This window comes from Rhinatrema bivittatum, chromosome 19 (genome assembly GCF_901001135.1).
Source record: "Rhinatrema bivittatum chromosome 19, aRhiBiv1.1, whole genome shotgun sequence".
NCBI classification, from domain to species: domain Eukaryota; kingdom Metazoa; phylum Chordata; class Amphibia; order Gymnophiona; family Rhinatrematidae; genus Rhinatrema; species Rhinatrema bivittatum.
Window position 1 is genome coordinate 32,014,982 of NC_042633.1, and position 12,786 is coordinate 32,027,767.

The 12,786-nt window shown below is 47.7% G+C and overlaps 1 protein-coding gene across 1 annotated transcript; it reads right to left on the reverse strand.

The window, feature by feature from the left end:
* Positions 1–1,574: 1,574 nt before the first annotated feature.
* Positions 1,575–10,351, reverse strand: LOC115080200 (tubulin beta-7 chain). The gene is made up of 4 exons (XM_029584323.1): positions 10,168–10,351; positions 4,895–5,003; positions 4,344–4,454; positions 1,575–3,804 (listed from the first exon to the last, which is right to left on the reverse strand). Exons 1-4 carry the CDS (start codon positions 10,222–10,224, stop codon positions 2,747–2,749), a joined length of 1,335 nt encoding a protein of 444 aa, XP_029440183.1. The 5' UTR covers positions 10,225–10,351; the 3' UTR covers positions 1,575–2,746.
* Between the last annotated feature and the right edge of the window lie 2,435 nt (positions 10,352–12,786).

Below are 12,786 nucleotides of genomic sequence, written 5' to 3' on the forward strand. Positions count from 1 at the left end.
AGGACCCCACTACTGCAGCAAAGAACGTGAGCAGGCTCCCTCCCCACACTGTTTGGGGAAGATCATAATCTTTTGCTAGCCAGGTACTGAGCTCCAGGCCCTAACACATGTAACAAAAGCAGCCTTAGCAGGAGCTCTGTCTTATCAACCTGGTTTGGTCGGTGTGGAGTTAAAACAGCAGCACCAGGTTGTCTCTTTCCTACTTGAAACTTTGAACTGATTCACTTACTTTCCAACCTCTCTGCCCTGACACACAAACCCCCACTTTTAAACTGGATAACGTTTGAGTTTGGTTTCTTGGAATCCGACTGGAGTCAATTATGGAAAAAGCAAACTAGAACAGGAAACAAGCTACGGGCACCTTAGTTCTGCTAGAAATTGGATTCAGCAGCCATACATCAAACCCAAGTGCAGGCTCTGCTCTCCAGAAAATGTTAGAATCTGCAGGCGGGAGGAATGGGGAGAGCAGGAGGCTAGTGCCGTCTGCTAGCAGCACAAAGGCACAACCTGGCAGTGATTCAGCCCCCCCCCCCCCCCTTCCTTCTGTTCACACTTGTAGGAAGCAGCGCAGGCAGGTTGCTGACACAGCAGCACTGAAAGCATAGTAGGAGGAATAAAAACAGGGAGAGGAACATGAGCAGGACTGTTTAACCCACTTCTGTAAAAAGAAAATATAGAATTGTGGCACACAGCCCTGCTTTAAAGAAAGCTGAAGCAGAGCTAACAAGAACTCAGCAGGAGATGGAGCGGGAACCATTTAGGCAAAACTGAGGCAGCAGCCAGCAAATGGTACTTCGGGAAGGAGTATGGAGGACCACAGTGCAATGTGATTCCAAGGGGTGGCTCTGCCAGCTCTGTTTAAGGTACAGGGTACATGAAAGACAAATCAGAAAATGCAGCCTCCTCTGCCTCAAGGCTGGTATGTGATAGGGGCTGACCTCACCCCACGTCTGCAATACTGGCGCTCGCCGCCATCACATTTGCTCCCACTTTTGTTAAACCAATTCTCAGCAAAAGGTAAAAACTGAAGATCGGTGCCCACATAAGATTGCCTCCCTTCCGTCCAGAGTTGCACAGGTTCACAGGTGGTCCCACCTCATTCGCTCCAGCCGAGATTAGCCACGAAACCCATGTTCTTATAGATGGCCTAGGCTGAGGGAGGCCTGCTTTTCCTCCTGGCCTTTTAGTGCTGAAAGGAAATGAGTTACAGCAGCCGTCATTTCCCAGCATGCAACAGCATGCACCCAGGAAATGAGACAGCTGGTGTAGGTGGCATCCACTGAACAGCAGCCCACTGGCTGTCTGGAATATAGAAAAGCAAAGCTGACCGCTCAGCCTCTGAGTGGGCAACATAACTCATCCCATTCAATATTCCTTCCTCCCCCCTCTTACTTTGAGCTGCAGTGAGGAGCTGGGGGAGGTGAATAGGACAAAAGCTGAGGCAGGTTATTCCATCCTGAAACACAAAATGGAGTCTGCCTCAGCCCACCCTCATACTGACTGATGAAGCTCACCTACAATTTAGCATATGTCTTTTTGTAAAAAAAAAAAAAAAAAGCCCAAATAAACAGAACTTTAATTTAAAAAAAAGTTTTATTCTGTCACAGGTTGTCATCTTTTCAATATGAAAAGCAGCAGCAAAATGAAAAAAAATCCAAAGATGAGAAAAAGCAGTGTAGAGGATAAAAAAAAGCAAAGAGCCAGAGAAGACTGGGAAAAAGTGAGGAGGGGGTCATGGCTACCAGCTTTAGGAGGTGTGGGGTTGCAATCATTTTAATGTGGTGCGAGTTTTAGACCAAGGAGGGGCCTCCCTACAGCCCCAACAAGAGATTGCTCTGTGAATAAAGCAATCATTCCCCCTTCACCTCAAAAACCAGCAGGGCTAAGCCCCCCCCCCCCCCCCCAAATATTGGCAAGTGGTGGAAGAGCAAACCAAAAAAAAGGGTCTTTAGTTTTTTTAAATTCCTACTGGGGTGAACCAGGGAGGAGGGAGTACCCAGTGCAAGAGAACTGGAATTACAAGTCCCAGAGATGATATTTTGGAGGGGAGAGAGAACCAGAACAAACTGTCTGTCCCTGCTGGCCTAGATACTCAGAAGCCCAGATCATTGCTGCATGCCAGTAATGAAAGGCTACAGAGTTTGGACACTCTTGAAATAGTTTGGACTCTACTTTTGAAAAAAAAAAAAAAAAAAACACATTAGTAACAAAAACAGGAATAAAGACAACCTATGTGCAAACAAACAAAACAAAAACACACTGTGTGGGAATCTGTATCAACTACTGATATTCGTGTCATGTTTCCAGATCCTTCATTTCCCCTCCCACATTCGTTAACATGTTCCAAGTCAAGGCCTACAGAGAGATTTTGCTGTGAGACCTGCACAAGGCAAGCACAGAAGCCACTCATACACAGTCACAAACAGAGAAAAGAAAAAAGAAGAACGAACAAGGTTTACAAAGCAAGAGAAGAGAAACAGGAGGAGGAAAATGCTCTCTTTAATGGCATCTCAGCAATAATTTACGAATGGTAAAAAAAAGAAAACAGAAATAAGTGGGGAAAAGTCCAACCTGTAAGCTGAAAAAAAACAGGCCAATCTTTGGACCACTCAACCAACCACCCTCCCTACCCCCCCCAAGGTAAAAGCTTAGCAGAAGGAGGTAGAGGTTTCAGATTTCACATTTGAGCGGAAAAGAGAAGGGAGAAAATTAAGAAAAAAGCTAATTTCTTTTTTGTAACATTTGCTTAGGCCTCCTCCTCCGCCTCCTCGCCGAAATCTTCCTCTTCCTCAGCGGTGGCATCCTGGTACTGCTGGTATTCGGAGACCAGGTCGTTCATGTTGCTCTCTGCCTCGGTGAACTCCATCTCATCCATGCCCTCGCCCGTGTACCAGTGGAGGAAGGCCTTGCGGCGGAACATGGCGGTGAACTGCTCCGAGATGCGCTTGAACAGCTCCTGGATGGCGGTGCTGTTACCGATGAAGGTGACTGCCATTTTGAGGCCTCGGGGCGGGATGTCGCAGACAGCCGTCTTCACGTTGTTGGGGATCCATTCCACAAAGTAGCTGCTGTTCTTGTTCTGCACGTTCAGCATCTGCTCATCCACCTCCTTCATGGACATTCGGCCACGGAAGACGGCAGCCACCGTCAGGTAGCGGCCATGGCGCGGGTCGCAGGCCGCCATCATGTTCTTGGCATCGAAGACCTGCTGGGTCAGCTCAGGCACTGTCAGGGCACGGTACTGCTGGCTGCCCCGGCTGGTCAGCGGGGCAAAGCCGGGCATGAAGAAGTGAAGGCGGGGGAAGGGGACCATGTTGACCGCCAGCTTGCGAAGGTCGGCATTGAGCTGGCCGGGGAAGCGCAGGCAGGTGGTCACGCCGCTCATGGTGGCAGAGACCAGGTGGTTCAGGTCACCATAGGTGGGGGTGGTCAGCTTGAGGGTGCGGAAGCAGATGTCGTACAAGGCTTCATTGTCTATGCAGTAGGTCTCGTCCGTGTTCTCTACCAGCTGATGGACCGACAGAGTGGCGTTGTAGGGCTCCACCACAGTGTCTGAGACCTTGGGTGAGGGCACCACGCTGAAAGTATTCATGATACGGTCCGGGTACTCCTCCCGGATCTTGCTGATGAGAAGGGTCCCCATGCCGGAGCCAGTGCCCCCGCCTAGTGAATGGGTGAGCTGGAAGCCCTGAAGACAGTCACAGCTCTCGGCCTCCTTCCTCACCACGTCCAGCACGGAGTCCACCAGCTCAGCCCCTTCTGTGTAGTGCCCCTTGGCCCAGTTGTTCCCTGCTCCACTCTGGCCTGTGGGAAGAGAACACCCATGAAATCATGAAAAAAAAAGGGCGTTTCTTCATCTCTAACTAGGACAGCCCAAGCTTAAATCACAACAGTAAGATGAGTGTCAGACATTAGATAACTAGGACTGTGCTACCCAGAGAAGTGACCCGAGGTGGAAATATATTTAGAAAATTATTTTTTGTGGAGCCAGGGAAAAATGTTAATTGCACTTCAATATATTTCTTTTTTTTTTTTTTTTTTAAAGTGTGATTTTCTGAATTTTAGGCTCCTAAAATTTTACCCAGCACTAGAGATGACCATTTCAGTCACTCTCCAACCTGATTAAAAGCCTGCAAACATCTGTCCACAGTAGTGTCCAGAATAAAGTTGATCCTCTACTAGATCCCTCCCAGCCACCCCCGATTCTAGATGCCTTCCAGTGCTATTTCAGTTTTCCTCCCTGTACCAAATTAAAATTGAGCAGAATAGCTTTCCATCAAGTTGCCTAAGAGCACCAACTGCAACGTCACGTAACTAGTCCCCGTACCCCTCCCAAGTCTCACCAAAGACAAAGTTGTCAGGTCTGAAGATCTGTCCGAAGGGTCCAGACCGGACTGAATCCATGGTCCCGGGTTCCAGGTCCACCAGGATGGCTCGGGGGACGTATTTTCCACCTGCCAAAAAGCATGAAGAAACATTTGATGAGGTATTTGCACAGCTGTGCCATAGAGGCCAAACTACCTTCAAAGGCCCTCCGTGTCCCTTTCCACTACCAACCGTTACTGCATTTAAAAAAAAAAAAAAAAAAAAAAAAGATTCCTTGTGGCGGGGTTTGCGTGCAAGTCACAAAACGAGGATATCTGCTCCAGCACCCTTCCAGACCTGCCTCGTTAAAGGCTGCCCTGCTCTAGAAAAACATCTCAAGCTTCGGAGGCTGCTGCCACTCTGCAGTAACTGAGCCCGTAAGCCAACAAAAAAAAAAGCTGAACACAAATAGGACCTGAGGAGTCACACTGGCCTCAGGCTCAGCCCAGCAAGCTGCCTGAGATATCTTCAGCTGATATTCTGAGCCTCAAGGAACCTCTCCCCCTGTACAGAGATGCCGGCACCTTACCTGTGGCCTCATTGTAGTACACGCTGATTCTGTCCAGCTGCAGGTCACTGTCCCCGTGATAGGTACCGGTGGGGTCAATACCATGTTCATCACTGATCACTTCCCAAAACTATAGTGTACAAAAAAAAAAAAAACCACAACCCTCAAGGGTCAGACTCCCAAAACAGTAAAGTTACACATCATTCCGCTATCCCCCTGCACCCGTCCCTCAGCTTACAATACACTGGCTTGGGAGGAAAGGAGGGTGCGGACTGGAGCAGCTGCAGGGGCAGTGGATCATGGAGGAGGGAGGAGCGTGGGGCAGCCGCAGGAATGATGGGCATGGTGAGAGGGAAGGGAGGGCGAGCAGTCACGTAGACCACTGGAATGTGTCTCCAAAGTCCCTGCTTGGGGGGGGGGGTGAGCAATCTCTGCCCAGTGCTTCTGCTTAATCAACAAAAGCCGTGGCCAAGCCCAACCCCCCAGAACCTGCCAGCAGGGCTGGGATCACAAGATGCAGCAGGGAAACAGCTCGCTGGGCCGGAATCCAACCCAGGCCAGACAATGAACCCTTCTCATTCATCCGCCAACGCCAGCAGCTGCACAGGGATTGGGGGGAGGGAGGTTGAAAGTGGCAGATCTGTCACCTGACACCCATTCTCCTTCCTCCCCTCCCACCACATTTCCTTGTCTGCTTCTGTATTTTCTACAAATAAAGCAACCCTAGGAGTGGGGGAGCGAAACCTGCTGAGGTGTCCCCCCCATGCAGCAAACCTAGAGTACTAGAAGCTGTTGCCCCCTTGCACCAGGTCTCACCTCTTCCCCCCCCCCCCAAAATGGAGGTGTGCTGGGGGGAGCCAGGCTTTACATCCAGACTGAGCCAACATCAGTAACACTGTCCCACTGAATCAGTTTGGGGGGGTATAATGAACATATCCCAGGCTTTCTATTCCACTGCCACTCTGCAGCTTCAGAAGTGTGGGGGGGGGGGGGGGTGAGTAATCAAGCTGAAGTCATGAGTAGCAGTTACAAGGAGGCAGCCTGTCCCTGCACAGTCAGAGGGGGGGGGGGGGAGGGACATCCCAGCAAAGCTAAGCAGCCTGAAGTTTGAACAGACCCATGATCTGCCTCAGCAATGCTAATCCTGCGATGTTGGGCTCAGTTTGGGGGGAACCTTAATCCCATTTAAGAGCTGATCTGAGCAGAGGCAGGAGTCAGGGGGGCATGTGCAGGCACAGTTCCAAAGCACGGAAAAAGACCAAGACCGTATCAAGCTGTGACTCGTGTGCGTGTATAGAAAATGGAGGATAAAAGCAGCAGCAGACCCTACACACACAGCCTCCATCCTTTGCCGGATACAAAAGCTTGGGAGGGGGGAGGCACTGGAGAGCACTGGACGTCCCCCCTCTGCAGCCCAAGTACACCCCAGGCCTGAATACTGCCACCCCCTCCCCCACATGGGCCGAGATAAGCAGCTGACCTGGGTCCAGTTCGATCCACTTCTTGCTTTGGACCCCCAATGACTTGTGCTAGCCCTGCCTCTGCCCACCCTGTTCCCTCCCAGGAAAACTGAAGAAGCCACGCTAGCACTGGACCCTTCCTCCATCCCCATTGGCCTATAGCAGCTGTGATGTCACAATGGACCACGGGGACCAATCAGTTTGCACTCTGGGAGGCTGTTCCAAACATGGCCGCTCCTGGGGGAGTTCATTAGAGCTTGGATTGCAATGTGTGTCTTTATTCTTAAACTGAATTTACTGGGCTGTGTTTTCTCTGATCCTTGTTTGCGGTAGCGATTGGGGGGGGGCATTAGCATCATCCAAGACCGTGTCCAGACCAGACTTATAAAATAGATTTTCAACATGCATATGACACTCAGTACAGGTGCAACACAGCTGGTTTCTCATCTTTTTCCAGTTCAGCTGCACCAATATATCCACCTTAGACCGGGAAACTAGAAAGGTTTCAACTGTCTGAAAAATGAGCCAGACATCCCCGTCTAGGAATCCAGGGCCGTGGGTCTCAGATTACAGCTGCCCGGAGGCACAGATTATACCTGTGAGAAAAAGGTGGGGCTACCTGCTGCAGACTGTGGGAAGAGATGGCGATGCTCAACACCATACAGACAAAGGGGGAAGCATTTTTACTCAGCCAGGGTTCAAATCCTAGGGAAAATCTGGTTACAGCCTAGCACAGACCCCACACACTGACAGGCAACTTCCACCCCAAAGCAACACTCAGATGTGGTCTCCAGCAAGCTCCCACAGGAGGATGGGGGGGGGCGCAGAGCCAGGATCCTTGGGATCATCCACTGACCCCATTAGGAGAAATCTAAGAATCTGCAAGCTCTCATAAGGCAGCAGAAGGGCTTGACCTTGGGTTTCCAAAAAGGATTCGAGGCAGATCCTGCTGCCTGAATCCCAGACACCAGCATCAACCTTAAGGCTGGATCTTCCAAGCACCAAAAAAAGGTTTTATTTTATTTTGAATGAAACATGCACATATATGGTCAACAAAAGACACCTTTCATGGTCAGTGGAGCATGAATATTGCAGAGCTTGCCAATTATTTTAATATGTTTACCCCAATTTGGAACTGTTAGAAAGGGGAGGGTGTGTGCAGCTGTCACTGGAAGCCACCACTCAGTGAATTGTGTTTAAAAAATGACTGGCTGCCTGTGATTGGTAAAAACTAACTAGCCCCTTAAATATTTTCTTTTTTTTAAATTTGAGGTAGGGTGTTTTTACACTGTGTCCCCCAGCCTGTGTAGGGAAGTTGGTCCCCCCAGAAAGAGCTCATGCAGGTAACGGACTGCAGCAAGATGTGGGCTTGGCAACAGAGAAACAAAGCCACAACTCTAGCCCCCCTTACAGGAGGCAGGAAATGGTTCTGGTGGATCACCCGGCTCAGCATAAAGAGCACAGGTAAGAATTATCAGTTTAACATTTTCAAAACGCACAGCTATCACCCACAGGCAAGGTGCAGGTTAAACAGGAAAAGAAATATTGTGGCTTGAAGTCACACTACAATATATATATATATATATATATATAAAATATACATACATATACACAAAAACAGTTATCTACTATATTAGATAACATTCATCCTATATGTACTTTTAAGTCACTGGTTCAGAAATGTTTTAATGAAAAAAGGTTTTTACATTTTCCTGGATTCCCACCCATTTTTAGTTTCTGATCACATTTCTGGAACTAGGTCAACAAAAAAAAAAAGGAAAAGGCAAAATTGGTATAAAGGTGATGCAGCGCATGAAGTTTTATGATTTCTGCTTGGAGAGGTAAAGTGGTAGGGAGAGGGGATGTTGTTGCATGATCAGAGGTTACCCTGCAAGGGTGGGGGGGGGGGGCTGGGACCAGGGGTTGATCCGATGGGAGTGGAAGAGAGGAGTAATGAGATTTTAGGAGAGCAACAGTCTGCTCTGCAGAGCCTTCAATGCAGACAAAAGAAAAAAAGGAGTGGAATAGAAGGGGGGAGGAAGAGGGCGGAGGAGGGGAAGGGGAAGAGAAGGGGGAAGGGAAGAGGTGGCTGACTGGGCTTCTCACACTGCCGCCATTTCTGATTCAGCTTCCCCTCTTTAAACAGCTTTTTTTTTTTTTTTTTAAATAAAACCCATCCGATTCTTTTAAGAGAAAAACGATTCCCCTCCCCTCAACCTAATTACGACATGCATGATCTATGGGGTTTCTTTGCTACAGGCCTTTTGGTCTTTGCTTCAAGCATTTCCGGAGGAGCATTTTTAAATTTAAAAAAAAAAACCCTGGAGTTGAGCTCTCGGGGTCCATGTTAAGCAATTTACAGGCACGAACAGTCAACAGATCCAGAGAAGGGGGTGAAAAGGATCTGTAATCGGAGGAGTCGGGATGGGGGCGCGGAGCGTCGATCCCAAAATCTGCATTTTAAATAAGCTGATCTCACTTCCTCCTCCTCTCTCTCCCACCCACCCTTTTTCTCCTTTTGTTACAATGAATTCTCCATTTTGCAACTCCGTAGCCCGTGCCCTCCGGGGTTAAGTTCGTCTGCAACAATCTTACATTTTTAAATGTAAAAAGCTGACAAACGGCGTTCGATCTCACTGCCTGCTACATTTTTCTTTCTATCCCTCCAACCCAATAAAAAAAACCCTCAAATGCTTTAAGCTCGAGTCACGCCGCTGCATACCACTCCCTTAAACCAGAGGTACTAAAAAATATATGCATTAAAAATAGTGTACTACCCCCCCTTCCCAAGCCGAGCTAGTTTCCCCTTTACAGATACGTTTTAGCAACCCTGATCCCAGCCAAAATATGCAATTCCTAACTTTAAGATCGGTTATTAAATACTGAAGGGGAAACAAAAAAAAATAAAGAGATTATAACATTAACGGAGGTGCAGAATTGCAAAACCCGATTTCTGTTTGCAAAATGTTTACTCGGAAAAATTCTGTATTTTTAAACCCCTCCCATGCGGCAAAGGGTCATTTGGCGCTAAACGTGCAGACGTTAGGGATTCAGGCGCACGTTGCTCCCTTACAATTAAGAAAAGTCCCAAAGCATCTGCTCCCAGGGATTAAATCTAGTTTTAATATAGATTTTCAGCTTCTCCGACCTTTATTTCGGAGTCTTAAAAAAAAAAAAAGCCTGCTTGACCACCCCAAAAAAAGAATGGATTCAAAAGCTAAGATCACGTCCCTTCTATAAAATATTTAAATGTTTTCTACTATAACTTTTCACTCTTTACAATAAAGAAAGATTCTTAATCTCTAACGATATCTGTCATCTCATATCTTTTAACCTCCCTTTATGAATTACATGCACATACAATGTTTTATATAAAAAAAGGGGGGTCCTCTTTTCTGCCCATCTACTACCAAACCCTAAATACCCCGATGCTCAACCGGAAGTCTCTGCATTTCTCCCAGCTCCAGAGATTAAAAAAAAAAAAGCATTTAAGTAACATCTGGAAACACTTTAACCCAACAACTTAAATCCAAAAAGTGATCTACAAGTCTTTTACTGTTGCCAGCAGATCTAGTCTTTTCACCTAAAATGTCGACTTTTAAGCTTTAGATTTTTTTTTTTTAATGTAGATCACAGGTTAACAGCAAAAAAAAAAACAAGAATATAACTAATGAATTAGCTTGAAATGTTACAGATCCATATAAATATAGGTACATTCATGCTAATATATACATATACAGAGAAAGAGGGCAGATTAAAGCACTTTAGAGAGATAACCGAAAGATTTAAGGCTAGGGAAATTCTGCTGGGGACGAGACGCTGGTGTTGGCTGACCTTAGCCCCGATCTGGTTGCCACACTGGCCGGCCTGGATGTGCACAATTTCCCTCATCCTGCGCTGTTGTAATGGGTGACACGAGGAAGGGCTTGGCACGAATGGAACGTTCCCGGGAGCGCGAGGCAACGAACGTGTTACCTCTACGAGCGCGGAGCACAATGGAGCACGCCACAGGCGCGCGCGAGACCTTAGAGCGAGCCAGACGTTCCGCCCCCTCACAACAAAGCACTCACCGGCTATCACCAGTTGGTTGGCGCAGGGGGGAAGGTGGGCGTGAACCATGCAGAAAAAAAAAGAGAGAGAGAATTCCAAGCATTAGGGAGCGGCCCGTGGCACAAGGGATGCTGGGAGTGGTAGTTTTTTTCCCGCTGGTCGCAGGGAGGCTTTTTTTCTTGCGCCATGGTGGATCAATGAAGCAAGGATGGTAACCTTCAAAGAAAGGGATCTAGACCTAAAAGAGATTTAGGGCCGGATGCATTAAAACTTTTTTTCCCCAGTCTGTGCTTATGAAAAAGAAAAGCTCAGTGAATCAGGTCCTTAGCGCCTTTTTAGTGTTAGGCGGTTTATAAATGCAATAAATGTAAATGAATGTATATGTCTTCATTCCTTAAAAAAATGCATTAGTAAACTTTTTGTTTCTTTTTTTCCTATTCTTATCTTGGATGAAAAACATACCTGAGGACAAACAGAGCCTCAAGGCCTCTCAAGTCTTTATCCCTTCTTCTGCCCTCCTGTAATTCAGCAGAAACCACTAGATCTATAGCTGTTATCCCTCCCTCCCCCACCACTGTGTCTGTCTCAGCCTCACTTTCCCACCCCTGAGCCTAACCCAGGCTTTATCCTTTATTCCTTCACCTCTGAGGATCTTCTGTGCGTGTCTCAGACTTTACCACTCACGCCCCTATTGCTGAGGATCCTCTGTGCCCGTCCCAGGCTTTATCCCTCCTTCCCACACTGCTGAGGATCTTCTATGCCCATCTGAGGCTTTACTCCTCATTCCTCCATCACTGAGGATCCTCTATGTCCATCCCAGGCTTTACCCCTCATTCCTCCATTGCTGAGGATCCTCTGTGCCCGTCCCAGGCTTTATCCCTCCTTCCCACACTGCTGAGGATCTTCTATGCCCATCTGAGGCTTTACTCCTCATTCCTCCATCACTGAGGAGCCTCTATGTCCATCCCAGGCTTTACCCCTCATTCCTCCATTGCTGAAGATCCTCTGTGCCCATTCCAGGATTTTCCTCTCACTCCCCCCACCACTGAGCATCCTCTGCGCTCATCCCAGGCTTTTGAATCTCCATGCTGTTTCTGGCCCCACCCAACAGTTGATGCTGAGTTTTCCTTGAAAATAAATTCTCCGTAGCCTCTGAAACCTTTTTTTTTAATTGGCTCAACAAAATTATCCAAACACTGATGTCAGTTGCATGACCCTTCAACCAGACAAGACAAAGGGCTAAGGAATTTATGGATCGGTAAACATGAAGGACTGGCCCCTGCCAACAGCTAGGAAGTGTCAGTGGCAGGATCTTCACAGGGATCCAGTCCTGGGGAGACGAAGGGCATATGAGGACCATGATCAGCTCCTTTTACTTCCAACTCCTCACCAAAAGAGGCAGATTTTGGGATTACCCAGAAGCCAGGAGGAAGAGTCACCCCTTCCCACTGCCAGTATGCACGAAGCACTCCCCTTCCCCACCCCCTTTTCTGGCCTGCCTCTGCCCTGGGATTGGGCAGGCCCCACTGCCAGATCAGCAACTCCCAGCTAAGGACTTTTGTTATACCCATCCCCCCTGCAGGGGGAAGGGGGCAGCACTGCAGCATTTAGCATGCAACCTCCAAAGGAAAAGGCAATGGCTGACTCAACATCCACTGACTCCCAGAGACCAACAAGAACAAAAAAACAAAAAAAAACAAATCATGCCTGCATAAAGAGATTCATTGTAGCAGGAGAGAGAGAGAGAGACAGAGAGGCTGTTTCCCATGCAGGAAGCAGATGGATGATTCTCACTACAAGAAACAAAAAAAAAAAAAAAGAAAATGCTACTATCCCCTGGAGTGATTATCTCACGCCACACCCAGTCATCACCGCTATTTGACTGTGACCTGCATAATAGTGTCCATAGTGTATTTTATTTTTTTCCTGGGAATTTCAGTGTTTTCTACACAGGGAATAGAGATCACCTCCAGGTGTTTCTTTCCTATCTCACTGTATCACACGTTGCAGGAAATAGAGACCATCCCCAGGCGTTTCTTTCCTATCTCACTGTATCACACGTTGCAGGAAATAGAGACCATCCCCAGGCATTTCTATCCCTTTAATCTCACTGTTTCACACGTTGTAGGGAACAGAGACCATCCCCAGTTATTTCTTTCCTATCTCACTGTATCACACGTTGCAGGAAATAGAGACCATCCCCAGGCGTTTCTTTCCTATCTCACTGTATCACACGTTGCAGGGAACAGAAACCATCCCCAGGCATTTCTATCCCTTTAATCTCACTGTTTCACACGTTGTAGGGAACAGAGACCATCCCCAGTTATTTCTTTCCTATCTCACTGTATCAAACATTGCAGGGAACAGAGACCATCCCCAGGCGTTTCTTTCCTATCTCACTGT

Coding starts and splice junctions, on each gene's coding strand:
- LOC115080200 (XM_029584323.1), bottom strand. CDS start 10,224: ATGAGGGAAATTGTGCACATCCAGGCCGGCCAGTGTGGCAACCAGATC. Junction 4,455..4,894: donor GTACTACAATGAGGCCACAG/GTAAGGTGCCGG, acceptor GCTTTTTGGCAG/GTGGAAAATACGTCCCCCGA. Junction 3,805..4,343: donor ACCTGACAACTTTGTCTTTG/GTGAGACTTGGG, acceptor CTCTTCCCACAG/GCCAGAGTGGAGCAGGGAAC.